Source organism: Anabas testudineus, chromosome 8 (genome assembly GCF_900324465.2).
Source record: "Anabas testudineus chromosome 8, fAnaTes1.2, whole genome shotgun sequence".
Classification (NCBI taxonomy): domain Eukaryota; kingdom Metazoa; phylum Chordata; class Actinopteri; order Anabantiformes; family Anabantidae; genus Anabas; species Anabas testudineus.
Window position 1 is genome coordinate 28792 of NC_046617.1, and position 23013 is coordinate 51804.

The 23013-nt window shown below is 42.5% G+C and overlaps 1 protein-coding gene across 2 annotated transcripts in view; it reads right to left on the reverse strand.

Annotated features, from left to right (window-relative positions):
* smg1 (SMG1 nonsense mediated mRNA decay associated PI3K related kinase) overlaps positions 1 to 23013 on the reverse strand; it is a 55706-nt gene that overhangs the window by 16058 nt on the left and 16635 nt on the right. For both annotated transcript variants that reach the window (XM_026351434.1, XM_026351425.1), the window contains exons 15-40: positions 19242 to 19403; positions 18801 to 18919; positions 18576 to 18663; positions 18322 to 18423; positions 15967 to 16107; positions 15197 to 15423; positions 14655 to 14854; positions 14104 to 14265; positions 13727 to 13881; positions 13504 to 13637; positions 12937 to 13248; positions 12572 to 12713; positions 12148 to 12298; positions 11856 to 11976; positions 11058 to 11303; positions 10756 to 10907; positions 9060 to 9195; positions 8416 to 8560; positions 8157 to 8295; positions 6898 to 7116; positions 6580 to 6760; positions 5591 to 5752; positions 5226 to 5434; positions 4463 to 4617; positions 4100 to 4322; positions 2724 to 2970 (exon numbers count right to left, since the gene is read on the reverse strand). In XM_026351434.1, the coding sequence (XP_026207219.1) occupies positions 2724 to 2970; positions 4100 to 4322; positions 4463 to 4617; positions 5226 to 5434; positions 5591 to 5752; positions 6580 to 6760; positions 6898 to 7116; positions 8157 to 8295; positions 8416 to 8560; positions 9060 to 9195; positions 10756 to 10907; positions 11058 to 11303; positions 11856 to 11976; positions 12148 to 12298; positions 12572 to 12713; positions 12937 to 13248; positions 13504 to 13637; positions 13727 to 13881; positions 14104 to 14265; positions 14655 to 14854; positions 15197 to 15423; positions 15967 to 16107; positions 18322 to 18423; positions 18576 to 18663; positions 18801 to 18919; positions 19242 to 19403 (4430 nt within the window). The remainder of the gene's footprint in view (positions 1 to 2723; positions 2971 to 4099; positions 4323 to 4462; positions 4618 to 5225; positions 5435 to 5590; positions 5753 to 6579; positions 6761 to 6897; positions 7117 to 8156; positions 8296 to 8415; positions 8561 to 9059; positions 9196 to 10755; positions 10908 to 11057; positions 11304 to 11855; positions 11977 to 12147; positions 12299 to 12571; positions 12714 to 12936; positions 13249 to 13503; positions 13638 to 13726; positions 13882 to 14103; positions 14266 to 14654; positions 14855 to 15196; positions 15424 to 15966; positions 16108 to 18321; positions 18424 to 18575; positions 18664 to 18800; positions 18920 to 19241; positions 19404 to 23013) is intronic.

Below are 23013 nucleotides of genomic sequence, written 5' to 3' on the forward strand. Positions count from 1 at the left end.
CGGGCTTAAAGCTTCCCATTACTTTATTGGTACCCAGTGAGATGTGAAGATATCATGGCTGTATCTGTTTTTTGTTTTTGTAAGGCGTGGCGAGATAGGATGCTCATTCAGCTAGATTGATTCCACCAAAGACTAAGACAGATTGCTTTAGGCGTTCTTTCTTACTGTTCTACTGTCATAAGACTGTTCAACAAGATCCATGCAACCTCTAAACAAAAATATACGCATTTTATTCACATTGTTCCATATACAAAACATCCCAACATGTTCTGCTGCAGTGTATACAGTGCATCCAGAAATCTTTTTCCAAATTGTTATTTTACAGCCTTATTCCAAAATTGATTAAATTCATTATTTTCCTCAAATTTCTACAAACAATACACCATAATGACAACGTGAAAGAAGTTGATTGGACATAATTTGGAAAGCCATACACTTGTCTATACAACTGACCCAGATAATATAACTGGCCTCAAGTTATACTGTGAGGAATCTCTGAGTTATCTTTGACCAGTATATCTCCTTTATCTCATACATAAAAGAAATATCTAGAACGTCCTTACTCCACCTGAGGAATAATAGTAAAATTAGAAGCATCACTTTGAGACCAAATTGATGCCAAAAAACTAGTCCATAGGTTTGTTAATTCTAGACTGGACTATTGTAATTTACTATTTATAGGATTATAACTCCTTAAAAAGCTTCCAGTTAACCCAAAATGCAGGTCAGTGCTTGCTCAAGTGGGATTGTTGGGTTTTCAAAAATAATTCTGTATATAGTTATATTTTGTAAGGTCTTAAACCCTACACTGTAAAGTGCAGGGTAAAGAAGACTTTTGTTGCCATTTGATGTTATATAAATACAATTTAGTTAAATTGAATGCCACGTGTCAAGGTAAAGATGACTGCAGCAATGCACAGAGTTATCCTTGATGAAAACATGAGACAGACTAGGGCAACAGTTCATCTTTCAACAGGACAGCAACACTAAGCACACAGTCAAGATAACAAAGGAGTGCCTACAGGACAACTCTGTAAATGTCCTTCAGTGGCCCAGCCAGAGCCCACACTTAAACCCAATTCAACATCACTGGAGAGGCGTGAAAGTGGCTGTGCAGCGATGCTCCTCATCCAACCTAAAGGAGCTTGAGAGGTACTGCAAAGAAGAATGGGAGAAACCGCCCAATATTAGTGTGCCAAGTTCGCAGTGTCTCTACTGGTAGCATGAGGTGACATCTTGACCCTACAGAGGTTGCTCAAGAAGTCCAACTCCCAACAGATGGCACATCAATACGTGCCATTGCCAAAAGATTTGCAGTGTCTCTCAGCATAGTCTCAAGAGCATGGAGGAGATTCCAGTCAACAGACAGACAGTATCTTCTCCTTTGTACAAGGAGGAACAGGATGAGCACTGCCAGAGCCCTACAAAATTACCTCCAGCAGGCCACTGTTGTGAATGTCTCTGGCATATATTCAAGCACATAGGGGGCACACATACAAGCACGTGGGGGCCATACAAACTACAGAGTACCATTTTGAGTTGCTGCAATGAAATTTCTGAAAAATTAACCTGCCTCTTTATTTTAAGACTTTCTGGACGTCTTTGATTTATAATTTTTATTCCCATTAAACAATCTGACATCCTTACATTTCTAACACAACACATTACCCAGTGCATATCAGTATAGATATGCAGCATGATTTCTGATTGCCATCTAGTGTGTTTTCAAAGTGTTCCTTACATTTTTTGTGCAATGTATTTTAATTTATCCTAATTTATTCATTTTATTTATGTATTAACTACACTGCTAAAGCAGGAAAAAATGTAATCTAATTACACAGCGGGACAGTCAAGATGTGTTAGAGTGTGAAACTTTTCAAACAACTGTTATGGAAGCAGTGCATTGTTTGGTGGTGAAGTAGCATTTTTATCTGACAACATTATTTTTCACATCAGCAAGGAGGTGGGGAAGTGGAGGCAGCTCAAAACTGGTTGTTTTTGAGAAATAATTAATTAACCCCTCCACAATGGCAAGCTTTTGAGGTCCAGAGGCAGCAAATCAGCTCAAAATCATGACGCTCCCCTCCACCATATTCCAATATTGGGATAATGTTTTTATGTTGGTATGCCGTTTTATTTTTAAATACACCTGTCCCCTAGACATTTTCCTAGTAGTGTTGTAGTTGCTAGCCCAGAGTTCTTTTTCACCTCACTGAGTATTCCACGTTGTGCCTTTGAAGTCGTCTTGGCTGGGCACACTGGGGCTGGGTGATTTTTCTTTTAAGTCAAAAGATAGTTCTAAACCACACCTATATTCTTGTTTCATTGGTTATACTCAGATTTGCTATACAAGTGTTCCACTCATTCCACAATTGCTTTGCATATTTATTGGGTGTGTTCAATAAAGACAAAAAGATTTGTTTTTGCAACGTAGAAAATACTGTGTTTGTTAATGTTTGTGACTTTGGTGAAGATAAGAACACATTTTATGACCAATTAATACAGAAAACCAGAAAATTTTGACTTAATTCCCATGTCTTGGAACTATATAAAAACTAGTGTCTTGTGGTCTGAGATACAACAAGATGTATGTTAAGATAAGAGTGTGGTATTCTTAGCATTGCCAGTGTTAGTGTACTTTTCACAAGCACAAACTGCTGTGTAACAAATGAGAATAAAAAGTAAAATACATTCAAAATCACTGCTGTGAGTGGGCCTCCTACCTTTAAAAAGGTAAGGGTAGTTGCGACCATCTGAGCCCAGAAAGAAGAGCTTCTTTGGCTTGGTCTTGGTGGGCAGGATGGTGATGGTGTTACCTACGCTCTGTATGGTAACAGCATCTGTTGCAGACACTTCACCTGGCAGGGCCATCTCTGTTGTGGTCATTGATGCTAGGCGGGGACTGATCTCATCCAGATGAAGGAGATAGCTGGCTCGCTTCTGAGCACGTTGCTGCAGGCTAATCATGATCTGACCAACCCCAAAAAATTGTATATTTGTATTGTGTATAAAGTATAATCACAATGGTATTATTATATATATTTTTTTCCTCTCCCTTTTCCCCAGCAAAGCCACAAATCCAGTATATAACAGCTTTATAGGTGAATTGCCTGTTCAGCACACGTCTGAACATCAGGCTTTTATACACTTATTGTACAGGCACTGTAAAGTGCCTTGAGATGACTTCTGTTCTGATTTGGTGCTATACAAATAAAATTAAATTGAAATATTCACCTAAGATTGTTCCATAAATTCATTAGTTTCAAGAAATGGCAAAAATTGTTGACATGCGGAAGGAGACTCAATCTTACATTTAATTTAATAAAAAGCAAGCTCTTCTCATTCAAACTAAAACCTAATAATGCATTCATAGAAATAGAAAATACAATCCAACTGTGAAAATACCTTATAATATGTTTTAATAAACTGAACAATCGTTAGAGTGACTGAAAAAGTGAAGGATACAGACTTACAACATGGCATACAAACATAACCAGCTATACTGTATATATTTAATGAAATAAGAGCTGGAATCGATGTGTGTCCTTTATAAATTGGAATCATGTTCAGTCATTTTGGGATGTTTGTTTCAGACAGACATGTGAATACAATCCCAAGATGCAGTTTAATTAAGTAAAATTCAGTTTTCGATTATGCACAGAAAGCTGTGTGGACACCAGCTTTCAGGCTGATTTTACAATGAACAGTATGGAATGTCAGTAACAGTCTTATCGTTATACATACTGAAGTGTACTGGCTCACTTTGGATCCAGAACTTGACAGGATAATTATTACCCTGGCTCAGTTCTGTTTATAGAACAATCAAGATGTAAAGTGTCCTGAATCCTGACTTTCAGACCTAGTCCTATGTGATTAAGAGGCAATTCACCCAAAAAGCTGTGCTAAAATGGTTGTGTGGGTTTGTCTGAGCAGCCAAAGAAGAGAGACTACGCTTGACTGACACCAAAACTCAAAAAAGGTAATACACTGAGAGAATGAATTAAGTAATCTGTCTGCACAGATTACCCAATTTGTGATCTCAATTTAGTAATCTGCAGTCACAATTTTGTTTTTGCAAGCATACAAAACATATACACACCTGTTTGAAAGGCAGCCAGCTGCTGGCGGGATTGGCAGGGTTGGTGGGGTTTCTCAGGCGCTCCAATGCAGAGGTGATTGCATTGCCATAGGTCTGCTGAAACCATGTCTCATGTGGCGTGTCAGCTGGAGCTGATGTTATGCTGCAGACATGATCCAGGGCAAAAACCATGGGACGCATCAGTGCAGAGTGCTTCTCGCGCATAATGGCAATCTTTTCATCCCTGCAGCATAACAAAGAGTGTAAGTAGACAAGCACGTATATCTTTCAATAAAATACCTTTAGAATCCAGGAAATCCATTGACCACTTATTTCTTTTAAACATTGATTGTAGATTGAAGTCCTAAAAGTATAAGTAGTCACCTGCGCAGTGTGTTGTTGCTCTGAACCCTCTTCACCTCATCCTCCAGCTGTTGGATCCTACGCAGGACATGCATGTGTTGCTGTTGTAACACGCCCAACCACAGTTCATCCCACAGTAAAGTCACTCTGCGCAGCTCACCCACCAACTGTTGGACCTGGTCAGTAAACAGGACTGGTTAGAGTCAGCAAATAGTCAACTGTTGGAACACAGGGCAAACCTTTTAAAATTGTTTTATGTGGGTTGTAGATTGTAAATTCTACTATTTGTCTATGTTGTCCATGTTCAAATCTCTAATTAAGAATAAAAACTGACATACTCAAAAGATCCCTAATTTCAGTACAACCATATTCATAGAATAGTTAAGTCAGCCACAGACTCTGACATAAGCTCTACTGGTTATATTACCTTGCCTTCCTTATACAACATAACACAAGCAAACAAGTCACATGCATAAACAGGACCATTTCTGATATTTCCACAGGGGCACTTCTTTCATATAAAATTATTTCTGACTATAAAAAGAAATAACTAAATGTGATTTCCACTGGAATTTAAGGAATTCATCTTACATATCTTTGAAAGAGTCTATGGTTATATCTTTTGAGTCTAGAATATATACTTTTTAAATAATTATTAAATAATAAAACTGCTAATGTGACAAGAAACAATTACACAAATGCAATTCTATAATGTTAAATTATAATGGGTCTAACATTATGTGCTAAACTGTGATAAAACACTAAACTGTGTGTAGACTCCTACCTGAAGCACCATAGTAGGGTTGGCTAAGGACAACTTCTCTACAATCTTGCTGTAACAATCCTGCATCATGGCTTGGTCTTGGCTGGAGCAAAAGTTTGCTAGTTCTTCTGGAGCTCCACCACTCTCTGGCTGCTCCTCCTCCTCTCCACCCAGACCCTCCCCCTGCATGCTGCCCAAGAAGGTGGGCAGAGCTGAAGGCAATTTGCTCCCTGTCAACAGATCATTATCAATTAACATATCCGCTTTATTTGCATTTTGAGTAGAATTTTATATCCATTCCACTGTCAATGACATACCTTCAATTAATTTCATATCTATTTTAGACAAGTAGTAATTCCAGGCTCTGTAAAGAAATGCACAAATACCTGCATTCTGAGATTCTCCTCCCAAGGAGAGTGACCCTACAATGGCTGGGTAGAGGATGAGATGTGGGGAGTCCTGGGCCACTCGACATAGCAGGCTGCATATGCTCTGTCGGATGTATGCCTCTGGATGGTTGAGACGGGAAAAGAGCTGGGGAATGATGCCTAAGGAGGCGACACAGTATAGAAAAAGGCTGTGGTAAGAGTTAGGTTATGATAGAAGAGAAGTAGTCCACTTTTCCATGTCTGAAAGAAAAAGTGAGTAAAGCTGATCTGGACAGACAATCAAATGCGTGGTGAATAGAGGGTGGTCACAGGGAAGGGAAGATACAATAATTGTTTATTTTAGGAGTACAGTATTTGGATCATCAACATTCTAAAGAGCTTTTCGGGCTAAAATAATGCTAATCAAACACCAATCCTGATTTACTTTTACTGTGCTGCTGTGAAGTAGCAATAACCAGGCAGTAACCAGGGAGTCTGATATTAAAAAAACAAACAAAAAAAACCCCACACACACAAAAAGAAACAAACAACTTACTGTTGTTACAAGCAAAACATAAACCTAAGCAAACGCCATCTTTACCGCTTTTCCAGCACTAACCTCCACTTTTCACCTCTAAAAAAGCTAATTTCTGTAAACAAGCTAAAAGTTAAAAAGTTTAAATTTAAAAAAGAATGATTGCAGACTTCAGAAAAACCAGAAAACTTTGCTTAGCTTAATTGGCATCAGCAGATATTCAATTACTTGGATCGGTAAAATACTTAATCAAGACATCCTTAGTTTATATAAATGCACATATGAAACCATACAGGAAACCAAGTGACAGAATAGTTGTGTGAAAAATATGCAAATGCTAGTGCACCACTGCATGAAGACAACTTGAATGTTTTGTTGTTGGTATTGGACAAATTGCGGGGCCTGACAAAATTATTCAAACATTGCATGTAAAGAATTTTTATGTGGATGCTTAATTTGCAGTATGGCATACCCCTCCAGGGTGCTGTAGGGGTCGACGCTAAGCCCAGCTCGAGCCCTTCTCTCAGTTCCCCAGCATGCTTCACCAGCAGACGGAGGAGACGTAGTGTTGCCATGACGATCACATCGTCATTGCTCTGTTTGCTGTTGTGACAGGACAGCAGGAGTTTAGGGTCATCCTCATCTATAGGGACCTGTAATGCACAACAGACATTCAGAATAAAAGAAAAAGAAACACACAGTTCGCTCTCCTTCCCTGACAGTCTTCAACAATAGCATGCTGCCTCAGTCATCAGATTCAGTGTAGCACCCTTAAATCTCTTAGTCTCACCTGTCCAGCATTAAGCTTGAGGAAGGTAAAATAGGCTTGGCAGGAGACCCGGTAGAGGCCGAAAATGCGGTCCACCACCTGTCTCCAAACCCTTATCAGACCGTCTGTGACAGGCTGGCCCGCCTCTCCCAGCCAGGAACATGAACTGAGGAGTTGCCGCCAAATTACATCCACCATGTCATCCTCATCGTCTTCCTGCTGTAGTGCCATGTCCTCATCCTGACATACAACAGAACAGTAAAGACAGAATCAGGAAAAAACTGCTTTTAAAAGCACTGTGAAAAATATATTTATACAGTCACTGTTTTGGTAAAGTCAAGGATCATACCCACTGAGATCCATGACATATTCCAGTTCCCCAAATTGACTTATTGTCTGTTAACTGAATACAATTGTATGTATATTTTTTTTATTCAATTGAACTTATTTATATAGTGCCAAATTACAACAGTCATCTCAAGGCACTACACATATGGTCAGAGCCTTATAGAGTTACACCGAAAGACACCCAATAATGGCAGCTTCAATGGCAGAATCATCCAGCAGAACCAGGCTCAGGCCATCTGCCTCGACAGTAACATGTTTGTTTCCAGTTGCTTATAGTTTTTTTGTTTTACTGTACTACTCTGTGTGCTTTTATTGTACCCTGGGGACAAATACAAAGTGTTTTAGAATTAAATTGAATTAAACGGACAGAAAATGATCAAGGAGAATGCCAGCAGCTTTTTGGTGCAATCACCCAGTAGGCCACACAGCCTGGTCCCATGATGATTCTTTAGCACATCCATGTGATGGAAATTAAGTGCTTGATGTGTACAATTTACCATGGTTACAGGAAGACTCATGCAGATTGTGACTAAAACAATGGATGTAGGGATGATGATACTATAAAATCAATAGTCTGCACCATTACCACTGAAATTCTATGATTTTCAATACTGTGGCAAACAAACCAACGTATTTATATGAACTGACTTATTTTAGCAAAAAGAGTGAAATAATGTGACGGATACTCAAAGCTAAACAATATAATACTGTCCTTAAAAAAATAAAAATAAACAAAAAAAACAATGAAACAAAGATTTTTTTGGCAGCACAGCATTACTACTTCAGTGCCCATTGCATTGTCGCATTATCAGCATGTGGCCAGGAGGAAGCGGGAGTCAAATCACTGACCCTGGAGTTAATTTAATGTTGGTGTTGAGATGCATCTTCTGCATCTGTTTTAAGTTAAATGTGAAATAACTAAGGTAAACTACCTGTATACCAGTAGGTCGACACATTGCCTGTCCAAGAATGCTGAAGATTGTTTCTTTGTCTTCTTCACTAGTGGTTGCTGGCAGCAGCTCCTCGATCTCTCTCTTTTCCCCAGGAAGAAGAGGTAATCCCTCCCCTTGGCTGAAGTGACAGACAAAGAAAAATGAAACCAGACAATCTAATCCATGGTTCTAATTAACCATTTAAGGTCATACAGCTCCACACTGTTAACTATACATGTTTTCCACTGGGTGCACTAACCTGGCATTATCCACCACCTTCCTGCCCCAGCGGTAAGCCCAGCTGGCCAGGGCTGCCCAGGATTTAGCAACCTCTGGAGCCAGGCTGGTGGAGAGCTGGTAGAGTTGGCCCAACACAAACTCTGGCTCCCCTACGCCCACACTCACTGCACAGGAAAGACCACCAATATTAAAATGCAGCTTGAATCAAACTAATAAATCTATACCTTCTGATTACAAAATGCATGTGTTAGAAAAGGTACGAGAGTGGTTCCGACGTTTTTCATGTTCAGTGTTGCAGGGCATATTCTGGAAACGGCTAGAATCATTTTCTTTGTCCCACCAAAGCTGTTGAGCTTTTGTAAAGCACTGAAGTCTACAGTTGTTCTCATAATCAAAATCCAAAATGAACTTAGATGCTTCTATCTGCCTCCTATACACCATTTGGATGCTGTACTGTGCTGCTGCATGTCCACTTTCCTCATTATCAAATAAAAAAAGTTTGGCATTTGTGAACGGATTCTGAATTACAGAACATAAGAATGTGATTATATGTCAACTATGTGGATATGCATGTGCTTATGTGTACTTGCCTAAAGGTGTGAAGAGTGTGGGTGTGGACACTTTACTCTAAATGTGCTATATTGTGTTAAGGTAAAATGCAACCTGAAGCCTCAGTTGTGATGTGGGGAATGCCTTGATCCTCAAGGGGAAGCTCCAGCAGAGCAGCGACATGCCGGCTCAGAGGTGACAAGCTGCCCAAAGTACTGGATGAATTTACTGCTCCTGACTTCTTTACCACCTAGAACAAACCATCACCCTTTAATTAAAAACCTTTGGTGCCAATGTGTGCTACATCACAAATTGCATTGCCTCAGTAACATTTACATTACAGTGGCAAGAAAAACTTTGTGAACCTTTGGAATTTCATGGTTTTCTGCATTAATGTCATAAAATGTGCTCCAATCTTTATCTAAGTCACAAGAATACAAAAACACAGTCTGCTGAAAATAATAGTACAAAAACATTATATGTTTTAATGTTTTTATTGAACATAACATGTAAACATTCACAGTGCAAGTGGAAAAAGTATATGAACCTTTGGACTTAATAACTGGTTGACCCTTCTTTGGCAACAATAACCTCAACCAAACGTTTCCTGTAGTTGCAGATCAGACCTGCAAAACGATTAATTTAGGACCACTTCTCTTCACCAAACTTTTTCAGTGTAGCAATATTCTTAGGATGTCTGGTGTGAATGGCTCTCTTAAGGTCATGCCACAGCATTTCAATCTGGTTGAGGTCAGGACTCTGACTGGGCCACTCCAGAAGGTGTATTTTGTTCTGTTGAAGCTATTCTTTTGTTGAATTACTTGTATGCTTTGGATCATTCTCCTGTTGCATCACCCATCCTCTGTAGAGCTTCAGTTGGCGGACAGATGGTCTTACGGTTTTCTGCAAAATGTCTTGATAAACTCTGGAATTCATTTTATCAATGACAATTCGTCCAGACTCTGAGGCCCAAAGCAGCCCCAAGCCATGATGCTCCCTCTGTCATGTTTTACAGTGGGGATGAAGTTTTGATGTTGGTGTGCTGTGCCTTTTTTTCTCCACACATAGTGTTGTGTGTTTTTTTAACAACTCAATTTTGGTTTCATCTGTCCACAGAATATTTTGCCAGTAGTGCTGTGGAACATCCAGGTGCTTTTTTACAAACTTCAAACGTCCTGCAATATTTTTTTTGGCTTCCTCCGTGGTGTCCTCCCATGTACTCCATTCTTGTTTGATGTTTTCCTTATTGTAGACGTGTCAACAAAAATGTTAGCATGTGCCAGAGATTTCTGTAAGTCTTTAGCTGACACTCTAGGATGCTTCTTTACCTCATTCAGCATTCTGCGCTGTGCTCTTGCAGTCATCTTTATAGGACGACCACGCCTAGGGAGAGTAGCAACAGTGCTGCAACAGTAAACCCAAGACTGGTGTGTGGCAGACTGGTAAAGGGCAGGACAGCTTTCAGCAACACATCCAAAATCATCACACTGATTGGACTCAAGGTTGGCTCACTCCTGGCTCCAATTTGCTCTTAGAGAAGTCATTATGCTAGGGGTTCACATTCTTTTTCCACCATGCACTGTGAATGTTTACATGTCATGTTCAATAAAAACATGAAAACATATAATGTTTGCGTACTATTATTTTCAGCAGATTGTGTTTTTCTATTTTTGTGAGCTAGATGAAGATCAGAGCACATTTTATGACAAATGAATGCCGAAAACCATGAAATTCCAAAAGGTTCAAAGTTTTTCTTGCCACTGTACATTTCAAAAAAGTCATGTTACAGTTATTCGATTAGTAGACATGCCTGTTTAAGCTGAGGTGTCATGTCCTTCCAGTCGGCCAACAGCCATTTGCAGAGTGTCAACAGTGAGCGGCAGGCAGCACCTTCATTCTTTCCCACATGGCAGTAAGACAAAGCCGCCCTGCTCAGCATCTCCATGGCTGTCATGGACTGACCTGTAGACAGAGACACTGTTTAGGGGACACTGAAGATGGTAGTCTGAACAACATCACCAAAGCACAGCACAAATAGAGCAGGTTGTAAAAGCTGATCAACCAGTGAAACATGGCCCCCAATGTGATATCTGAATGAATGCTGTTTCTCACCTGCGGCTCTCAGGACTTTGGCTTTTTCTATCTGCAGTTCTGGTCCCCATTTTTCTCCCAGAGTCCCCTCAAGAGTGAGATGCCTGAATGCCTCACTCAGCTCATCCTGCTGCTTCTCTTCTTGTGTCCCATCGCTGCACTGGCTGAGCAGGCGGGATGCCAGGGCAATGTTGCCTTTTTTCCTGGCAAATTTGACAGCAGTCAAACAAAGCTCCATTAGGTGGCCATCAATAGTGGAGGAGTAACCTGAAGAACAGAGACAGAAAAATCTCACAGGCTCACAGAGACAAAAACAAGGTTTTACCATGGACATAGGTCAGTACACTAGCGTTGTCGGCCTTATTTTACTGCTTACTGATCACTGTTGACCATACGAGGGTTAAATTACTTTCTCTATTGAAGTACCACAACCATGAATGTGTTGATGCATCATGTAAACTAAGTCTGGCACTACATTTCTGCTCTACTAAACCCAGTAAACAACAAAATTATGTTTTATAGTTGAAGTACTACTAGGGTAATCTGAGCTTGGATATGTTTATCCAGTCAGTCTTAAACCAGAGTAAGAGGGAATTTTGTGCCAAAAACATTCATTTTTTACTAAAAGTGGATTAGAAAGAAGGTTTCGGTGTGAATAAGAAGAACAATTACAGCAAGAAACCACTCAGTGCAACTGTTCAAAACACAATAAGATTATACCAACAATGCAAAATGATCACATCTACAATTTGATCAACACAAACCAAACTCCTGTTCTGACTGCAGACTAGGCTGATGCTTCTAATTCACTTATTTTACCTTTCAGTTTGTGGAGGAGTTGTCTCTGGAACATGGTGTATCTGAGGGCCTGAAGAAAAGGCTGAATGTCCTGTTGCTTACAGGAACTCAGAGCATCACTGCACAGAGGAATAACAGAGTCCTGCAAAAAACAAAATAAACCCTGGGTTGAATTATACTACCAGCTTATTTAGCTCTTTTTCAAAATTTACATTTTGATTTACAAGTGTCTAAATCATTACAGTTTAGGAAACTATTAAAGCCATGTAAATGCATTCAAAATAAAACAAAGTTAAATGGAAGGTGTACATGCCTCTTGTCCACCGAATGTGTTCTCCAGGGCGGCAGCGCAGTGAAGCTGCAGGGTGGGCAGGGTAGGAAGGGCATCAGACAGAGTGAGGGTGGACAGACGGAGAGGACCCAAGCAGATTCGTCCAGTCTGTTTTAGGCAGCGCACCAATGTACTGCAGACATAACATCATATGTCTTACCAAAAGATTGTATAAACATTTGCATAAACATAAAGACTGCAGTGTAAAAAGTAAAAGGGAAGAATAATATAAACCAATGTTTAAAATGCAAGACCAACAATAAGAAAAGCCACCTTCTTGTTTTCAGCGAAGAATGCTTCAAACTTGATGCTTCTATGATTTGTTGTTGTTGATCATATTCCAACACATACACATAACCTGGATCTCTGCATGCTTTAGAAACTGATAATGGAGAAGAACACTCACTCTGGATTAGGTGTTGTTCTCTGCTCTGACTGCTGATTTGCTTTCGCCATGGCACTAACAGCGCTTCGAAGGAGCTGCACCTCAATGGCTCTCTGAAGTTCAGTTGGATCTGGGCTCATGGAGGGCAAAAGCCTCTTCAGATCTGACACAAAAGAAAACATAAAAACACTTTTTTTTTTTTTTTTTTATTAATTTGCATTTGGGTTATCTGTCATCTGAATCGTTAAAGTCATTTATTTTTCACTTTTCAAACATTTGACAATACCTTACATTGCTTTAATTAAATAAACTCTTACATTTTAATTATTTATTTGTCAATTTTTTCCATTTAAAAAAGAAAATATTCCCGAGCATGTCCCACTTACCCAGCTTATCCTTGCCGCTTGAGAGGGAGCTGTAGTCCTCTCCTGGCAGAAGCTCCAACTGAGTCCCACACTGAGCCAGATCTCCGTCTTCAAAGCGACTCAGAGCCTGGATATAGTTGAAATCTGTCCTTAGGTTGATGCTGACAGGATTGGTGGAGTTCTGTTTGAGTGCATGGACAGTGGCCTGCCACTGCTTAACAGAGGACCAATCACACAGTGCCACATAACACTGAGATGCTTTGTTAGCCAGGAAGTTGATCACCTCAGGAGAGCACTCGCTGGACTTCAGCAGCACAGTCTTCCTGTTGTCACCTTTTTACAGGATACAATATAATGACATGTAATTCAACAGCGGTAGTTAAAATTTGTTTTCAAACCTTTACTTGTGCATGAACCAACTGATAATATCCAATAACTTTTCACATATTTTAGGTTATATTGGGTCTCCAACACCAAACGTTAAATAATCTGTGACTCTGGGGTCATTAATTTCAATGAATGAAGTGCAAATTCAACAACCACAAAGCCAATGCACTACAGCATTAAATGTGGATATTACTTATTTACCATTGCTGGTGTGCTTGGGGCTGCTTATGTTGCTTGAGAGTTTGAGCAGACAGCATTCAGAGTTTTTGATGCTGCAGTCCATCCCTGTGACTGCAGACAGCTGATCTTGATACTCCAAATGAGCCTTTTCAAACCTACACACACGCACGCACAGACACACTTCAGAAGAGGATAACTCCAATATGAATGTAGAGGGTCTAAATGAGCACGGCGGACTACTTACCGTCCCTCAGCCTGCAGTGCAACTGATGAAATCCAGCCCAGACTCCTGCCTGTAGTGCAGAGGCTCCAGGCTGCAAGGCCCTGGATGGCCTCAGGACAATGTAGCTCACACAGAGCCTCCACAAGCAGCATAAGAGGAACCTCCAGCTCTGGACCCTGATGAGCACATCGAAACATGTTATTCATGTAACCAGGTGATCCTATCAAACAACCTATATGCTTTAATATAGGATATAATATATAGATATTAAAAATGCAATGCTGTTTTTACACTCAGGGATCCTAAAATAAGAAGTTGCTGCAAAAGACAAACAAAAAAAACCCAAACAAAAACAATCACATCAGTGCACAGGGTGCTCAACATTCATGTAACCTGACCTGGGTGTTGCTGTTCTTAATCTCTGTCAGCAGGTCGAAGCCATGACGAATGGTTACTGCTGGTTGGCCAGACAGGAGACCAACCCTCATCAATGCTAGGCGGATCCTTGTCAGCCAATCTTGGCATGTCTGACGGTTGGTATAGAAGAATGTCCTGATACCCTGAGGCAGAAGAAAGAGGGGGGGAAAAAAAAAAATGTATAATAAAAAAAAAAAATAGAAAAAGAAAAACAGACCTGTGAATATTGATCTATTTTAATTCAATTCAACTTGATTTGTATAGTGCCAATTCACAACAGAAGTCATCTCAAGGCACTTTACAGTGCAAGGTTTAAGATCTTACAGAGAATAATTATACAAAAAATTATATAGAAAACCCAACAATCCCATTTGAGCAAGCTTTAGGCAACAGTGGAGAGGAGATCCCTTTAATGATCTCTCTGACAAAATTCATGGCATGTACAGCTTCATGACAAAGGACTGTGGCTCCAGATATCTGCAGCATGACTGTGATCAACCAGCAGTGGAGTCTGTAGCTTTTATTTGCACACCTTTGGTGGGGCGGTGAGAGCATTGGCACAACCCTCATAGGCATTGTACATCAGCTTCTCCAGGTTCTCCAGGTACTGAAGCAGCAGAGCAAGGCGGAGCTGATTGGAGTGGTGGCCATCTCCATCACCTCCAGAACCAGCCCAGGCTCCAACATCCTGGTCTGGGTTCAGGCTGTGGGCAGCCAGGTTACGGATCATACCTGAAACACAGGTAAACAAGAAAGGATGGGGTGCACCGAGACCTAGACTTCTGATTTGAGTTCACCTGAGGATTTTTGTTGAATGCATTTCCCCATGCGCCTCGCCTTTTTCTTTCATCTTTCTATTGTCAGTCTTACAAAGACAACAATTTAAATTATTTTAGAATTCCAAATAATTTGCTTACATTCTGATTTTCTTTTCAGTAAGTGGTCAACATGTATGGTGTATAAAACAGACAGACAAGGCATGCCAGGTGATACATGCAGGTTGATGTACAAAAACCAGGAACAAAAGCAAATAAAGATACAGACAGGAACACAAACTGGATGTTGTCCTTTTACCTTCAATGGTCTGGAATGTGTCCTGAGCCCGGCCCAGTGGCGTTCGGAGTTTGGAGAGTACAGTGAACTGTGCAGCCTCCCACACTGCCCACTGCCACAGGACCACCTCAGTCTTCAGTAAAGCCCGCGGTACAGCACCTGGCCTGCTGCCGTCCACACCTCCTCTGCCATCCCGTTTCTCGAGTCGCTGGCAGCTGTAATAGAGACGCTCTAGCCAGGGATCCTTCCTATGGACACAAACGTGAAGTTTAGAAAGTCTCATCAAAGTGACACGTAGGACACAGTCACCATGAGATAACCTGATTCATAAAAATTTAAAGCCTAACATTTTGCCATATTGCTGATGCACGCAAGTGTTTTTTCAACAATTAAAGTTGCACACTTTAATTGACCCCCACTATCACCGTTTGCTTAAATTGTTTAATCCAGCCTTACAATTTGGGATCTCTAAGCTGCTACAGAAACAAGGTTCCATGGAAACAAATCTGTAGCTTACATTTACATTTAGCAGATGGTTTTCTCCAAAGAGACTTACAAAGTACAAGGCAAAGGCAGGGTAAGCGTAAGGAGGACCTAAAGAGCCCTTGCCTTAGCCCCTACTCGAGGTAGGACACAGCCGGGATTCGAACCCCAGTCTCCAGTATTGACTATTCAGCCGGATAGCTTTGCTGCTATGTATCCCTACCCTTAGAACTATAAAAGGAAGCAGACAGTAACAGAGCTTATCTAAAACCTATGACATGTAGCTGTTCTGTCACTAGAGCAGATACCCTCCACGGTGCAGGACTCCATATAAGATGAAGCTGATGAGGTCGCTGAAGTCCTGGGGGTGGAAGGTGCTGCTTGGTGCTCGGCTCATGTGGTGCCTGATGGCTAGTGACATCTCCCTCATCTCAGGGTGGCTGTGGCTACTGTGGACAACAATCGCCACACACAGAGAATTAATAAACACTTTACTGACTAAGTATCTACAATAGGTGTATTGTTTAAATTAGTATTTAAAGATATATTATTTTGAGAAAAAACAAAACACAAAAACACCAACTTTTGTTTGTTCTGTAACGGTGTTAAATTGCTGTCACAATTCCTTGACAGGTGAATAAAGTCTAGTCTGTGCTCTCTGTCCCTTCCATATAAAAACAGCAGTTCTTTCCTACACCGTTCATAAAAGCGCTCAAACTAAAGCTGACAGTGCACACTTAAAGCACATGTTGAACATTTCATTTCAGATCCACTGAGACAGACAATGATGAAAAAGATCTTACTGTTTAATAATTTTGGACCTGACTGAGATTGGGACCTGTGTCATAAAGCAGGGAGCACCGCGGTAGATGTGACGTTGTAGTTCAGGACAAGTAGTGGTGTTATTAAGCATACTTGGGACATAATCAACACTTAAATGATGAACTGTATGAGTGACACCACCTGCTCTGAGCATTTTACCAGTGGCTATAAATGGTAGACTGAGAATCGATGCATACGTGGAACATATGTCTGCACCAAGTGGTTTTACCCTGCAGGTGAAATTATACTAGATGTAAAAAAGGTAATTATATTAAGTGTCTAGTCTATCAAGTGAGGAGATCCTATGGGTATACTCGATTAAAAAAATAAATAAAAAAAATTAGTCACACCTTTGATTTTTGGATATTCTCAATTATTTCTATGTTGATACTTTGGATTTTGTCTAGACAATGTTTCAGTATGGACTGATTATTATGTGTTTATTTAATTTGTTCTATATACTGCCAATTTGCACTGACTTTGTGGTGTACATGCAGTACACTACATCAGCAGTTAAAATGCATTTATTATAGAAATAAAAGGATTGCGATCACAGATCACCTATTACTAATTGTTAACAGGCGACTAAGAATTAAGGAAATAAATTAAAATTAAGTAGTAAGTGAACATTTGAGTCCAAGGCAGGCATCATGTTGGTTTAATTCCAATGCTCAATACCTTAAAAAAACAAGTTACTGGGTTAACACCATATAGCTTCAAAAAACTTCAAAAAAAGAACAAGCAACTTAAAGCTTAAAACCGAAACTTGCTAATTGTTTATAAAGTGTCAGTCATATCTACTGACAAGCTGATATTAAGTACATTAAAACACCTGTTGTCAGTTTTTAATGCATTTAGTACATATTCCTCATTATTGATGCTTTTCTTAAACTATTCCAAGCTTTAAATAAAACATTCTGCAGGCTGGTGTCACCTTGAACACATTACATGAGGCATCACCTGCCTCAAAGCCTCTCCTTAAAAAAATAATAAAGCTCTGACCCATAGATTTATACAGTCTATCTCTGCACAACAGCACAGCATCTGAACACTAACCTTTCTGTATATTTCAGCACCAATATTGATTCATAAACCAATGAGCAAAAAAGTTTGCGTCGCTCTGAAAAAAGCACAGGACACCTGTCCTGTAGGTTGACTTCACCTTATTTACTTTGTGCTGTTACAACATTTTCCATAAAACACTTCTTTTACTATGATTTAAACAGAGTTAGCAGCGTATTAGATGAGACCAACCAATTTAGTCTAGTTATTTAAATCGGGTTCTCATGTTCAGTCCTACGCTGCAGCACAGATGTTGCATATTTTTATTTGACAGTAGGTTTTAGTAAATGTCTGATCTGTTTGCTGTAGAAAGTCTGTTTGTTTACAGTTTTTTTGCTTAAATGCAACATCAACGAACAACAACAGTGACGTTATTGTGAGCATCGTCTGACCAGACTTCTTTAAATTAACATCAAGAACAACATAAACAGGAATGTCTATGATATCTGAAGTATGACTACAGACATACATAACTGCAAGTTCGGTATAATCAGCAAACCATACACACGTTGATAAAGCTTAGATATCTCAGATATCTGCAGCATGGATGTTTTAAAACTGTTGTTTGCGACAGCTAATCATTCCTGATACCTTTCATCTTGGAGCCAAATGTGCCCTTTTTCTTTCCTGTCCTTCTCTTTCCGTTTGTGATTTGTTAAAGTATGTAAATGCAAGTCACGTGATACACAACACATTATTTGACATACAAGATGTCAATAATGGAGGAGACAAATCCATTTCAGTGTAAATAGTCTTCAGTGGTACATATTAAGGCTTACCTCAAAGCCACATCAAGAGGGATTGTCCTGAGCAGCTTACCATAGGCCTGCCTAACTCTCACTGATGAGTGGACTAAATGGACTCTGCACACATCCACACACCTAACAGACAATCCCCAAAACACACACATACACAATTAATATAATAAAATTGGAAGCAGACATCTACTACTAGTGTTTTTAAATATCAAATTTGATATCATCTTTAGTAGTACAGTGTATATATAGTGTGTGTGGGTAGGTGTGATGTTCACCTCTGCAGCAGCTCAGTAGAAAGAGATGAAGACAGGACCTGTAAACTGTGACAGGTCTGCAGGCAAATACTTTGATCTTCATTCAGAGCTATCCAGAGAAAACGAGGAGGAAAATCATTCAACAACTTTACTGATAAAAACCTGTTCTGTTTTGAAAAAAATAACATTATGCTGTTGAAAATACAAGATCAAAATGTCTTGAAATGCTGGACATGCTGGGCTCACCATTAGCCAGCAGGCCTCTGCAGAACTTGCTGAAGGAAGGCAGGGAGAAGAGAGGGCTATAGGTATCTGACTTCTTCATCAGGACAGAGATTTCCTGAGCCCAGGTCAGCAGCAGCCTCCTAAATCAAAGGACCACAGCAATTACATCCAATAACCTTTTAGTCCTAAAATTTCTCAAACATAATCTTTCTAATTACATTTTGTCAATCACTAATTATCTGGAAGTTGAGTCATGGTCACTGGACTTCCTTCTTGTTAGGTTGACTCAATCACTGATTCTACATCTATATTTTTAAGCCTGACAATGTTATCTAGATTAGCTTCAAGTGCTGTAAAAAGATTTGTGAAGCCCTCAGTGTGCAGAATAGAATAAGACAGTGTCCACGAAGGAAACATTTTGCACTGTTTACTATTTGTGTCAAAGACAGGGAGGGAAAGAACCTGGCCTCTGGGTAGAGGTGCTCCTTTGCCAGCAGACCTCCCAGAAGACTTAGCAGCGTACTGAAATGTTTCTTTGTTGCTGTAGTCACAGTGCTGATGACAGCGCCATCAAACAGGGAAGGAGAAGATGACGACAGGCTGGACGAGATGAAATGATCGTGTCTGTGCAAACAGAAGCAATGAAAGATCAGTTAAGATTTACAACAGAGCAGCAAAAACAGCAGGTCACTTCTATTCAGAGTATACATGTAGTTAAATGTCAGCTTTTAATTGGACTCATTAAAAGTTTGACAAACTCTTATTTTCTAAATCATAATACATGGGACAACATACAAATAACTTATGCAAATAAGAAATGACACTTATTGATGTGCTACAGAATATAACATTCTTTTCATTCAAATCAATTCAGTTTTATTTGTATAGCGGCAATTCACAACAGAAGTCATCTCAGGGCACTTTACAGTGCAAGGTTTAAGACCTCCCCTCCCTGAACTGCCACCTTACTGTGGTGGAGGGGTTTGCGTGCCCGAATGACCCTAGGAGCTATGTTGCCGGGGGCTTAAGCCCCTGGTAGGGTCTCCCAAGGCAAACAGGTCCTAGGCGACGGGCCAGACTAAGAGCAGTTCATAAACCCCTCATGACGAGTGACAAATCAAGGTCGGATACGTCGCCCGGATTGGCGTCACCGGGGCCCCACCCTGGAGCCAGGCCTGGGGTTGGGGCACGTAGACGAGCGCCTGGTGGCTGGGATCTCTCCTACGGGACCCGGCCGGGCGCAGCCCGAAGGAGCGACGTGGGACCGCCTTCCCGTAGGCCCACCACCCGCAGGAAGGCGCATAAGGGGTCGGTGCAGTGTGGATTGGGTGGCAGCCGTGTGGAGGTGCCTCGACAACCCAATCCCTGGACAAAGAATCTGGCAATTGGGACATGGAATGTCACCTCACTGGGTGGAAAGGAGCCTGAACTTGTGCTGGAGGTTGAGCGGTACCGGCTAGAGATAGTCGGGCTCACTTCCACACACAGTCTGGGCTCTGGAACACAAGTCCTTGAGAGAGGTTGGACTCTCTTCTACTCTGGAGTTGCCCATGGTGAGAGGCGGCGGGCAGGGGTGGGCTTGCTTATAGCCCCCCAGCTCAGCTGCCATGTGTTGGAGTTTTCCCCGGTGGACGAGAGAGTTGTTTCCCTGCGCCTTCGGGTAGGGGATAGGTCTCTCACCGTTGTTTGTGCCTACGGGCCGAATAGCGGTGTAGAGTACCCAGCTTTCATAGGGTCTCTGGAAGGGGTACTGGAAGGTGCTCCGACTGGGGACTCTGTCGTCCTACTGGGGGATTTCAACGCCCACGTGGGCAATGACAGTGATACCTGGAGGGGCGTGATTGGGAGGAACGGCCTCCCTGATCTGAACCCGAGCGGTGTTTTGTTATTGGACTTCTGTGCTAGTCACAGCTTGTCCATAACGAACACCATGTTCAAGCATAAGGGTGTCCATCAGTGCACGTGGCACCAGGACACCCTAGGTCGGAGGTCTATGATCGACTTTTTGGTTGTGTCATCTGACCTCCGACCATATGTCTTGGACACTCGGGTGAAGAGAGGGGCTGAGCTGTCAACTGATCACCACCTGGTGGTAAGTTGGATCCGATGGCGGAGGAGGGAGCTGGATAGACCTGGCAGACCCAAACGTATTGTGAGGGTCTGTTGGGAACGTCTGGTGGAACCCTCTGTCAGAGAGGTCTTCAACTCCCACCTCCGGGAGAGCTACAATCAGGTCCCGAGGGAGCCTGGAGACATTGAGTCCGAGTGGACCATGTTTTCCACCTCCATTGTCAATGCGGCTGTTCGGAGCTGTGGCCGTAGGGTCTCTGGTGCCTGTCGTGGCGGCAATCCCCGAACCCGGTGGTGGACACCGGAAGTAAGGGAAGCCGTCAAGCTGAAGAAGGAGTCTTATCAGGCCTGGTTGGCCTGTGGGACTCCTGATGCAGCTGATGGGTATCGGCAGGCCAAACGTGCCGCAGCCCGCGCGGTCGCAGAGGCAAAAACTCGGACCTGGGAAAAGTTTGGCGAGGCCATGGAGGAGGACTATCGGTCTGCCTCAAGGAAATTCTGGCAAACCGTCCGGCGCCTCAGAAGGGGAAAGCAGTTTCCTGCCAACACTGTTTACAGTGGAGGTGGGGAGTTGCTGACTTCGACTGGGGACGTTGTAGGACGGTGGAAGGAATACTTTGAGGATCTCCTCAACCCCGTCGTCACGCCTTCTGTTGAGGAAGCAGAGGCTGGGGACTCGGAGGTTGATTCGTCCATTTCCCTGGTCGAAGTCACCGAGGTAGTCAGTAAGCTCCTCGGTGGCAAGGTACCAGGGGTGGATGAAATTCGCCCCGAGCACCTTAAGTCTCTGGATGTTGTAGGGCTGTCTTGGTTGACACGCCTTTGCAGCATCGCGTGGGGATCGGGGACAGTACCTCTGGACTGGCAGACCGGGGTGGTGGTTCCTCTTTTTAAAAAGGGGGACCGGAGGGTGTGTTCCAACTATAGGGGGATCACACTCCTCAGCCTCCCTGGGAAAGTCTATTCCAGAGTGCTGGAGAGGAGAGTTAGGCCGCTAGTCGAAACTCGGATCCAGGAGGAACAATGCGGTTTTCGTCCTGGCCGTGGAACACTGGACCAGCTCCATACTCTTGCTAGGGTGCTCGAGGGTTCATGGGAATTCGCCCATCCAGTCTACATGTGTTTTGTAGACTTGGAGAAGGCGTTTGACCGTGTCCCTCGTGGCATCCTGTGGGGGGTACTCCGGGAATACGGGATTCGGGACCCTTTGTTAAGGGCCATTCGGTCCTTGTATGACCGGAGTAGGAGCTTGGTTCGCATTGCCGGTAGTAAGTCAGACTTGTTCCCGGTGCATGTTGGACTCCGACAGGGCTGCCCTTTGTCACCGATCCTGTTCATTACTTTTATGGACAGGATTTCTAGGCGCAGCCAGGGGTCGGAGGGAATCCGGTTTGGGAATCACAGGATTTCATCTCTGCTTTTTGCAGATGATGTTGTCCTGTTGGCCTCATCAGACCGGGACCTCCAGCAGGCACTGGGGCGGTTTGCAGCCGAGTGTGAAGGGGCTGGGATGAGAATCAGCACCTCCAAGTCCGAGGCCATGGTTCTCAACCGGAAAAAGGTGGCTTGCACCCTCCAGGTTGGGGGGGAGATCCTCCCTCAAGTGGAGGAGTTTAAGTATCTTGGGGTCTTGTTCACGAGTGAGGGAAATAGGGAGCGTGAGATTGACAGACGGATTGGTGCATCGGCAGCAGTAATGCGGTCGGTGTACCGGTCCGTCGTGGTGAAAAAGGAGCTGAGCCGAAAGGCAAAGCTCTCGATTTACCGGTCAGTCTACGTCCCTACCCTCACCTATGGTCATGAGCTTTGGGTCATGACCGAAAGGACAAGGTCGCGGATACAAGCGGCCGAAATGAGTTTCCTCCGCAGAGTGGCTGGGCGCACCCTTAGAGATAGGGTGAGGAGCTCAGTCACCCGGGAGGAGCTCGGAGTAGAGCCGCTGCTCCTCTGCATCGAGAGGGGCCAGTTGAGGTGGCTTGGGCATCTGTTTCGGATGCCCCCGGGACGCCTCGTAGGGGAGGTTTTTCGGTCCTGTCCCACCGGGAGGAGGCCCCGGGGAAGACCCAGGACACGTTGGAGGGACTATGTCTCTCGGCTGGCCTGGGAACGCCTCGGTGTCCCCCCGGAAGAGCTGGAGGAGGTGTCTAGGGAGAGGGAAGTCTGG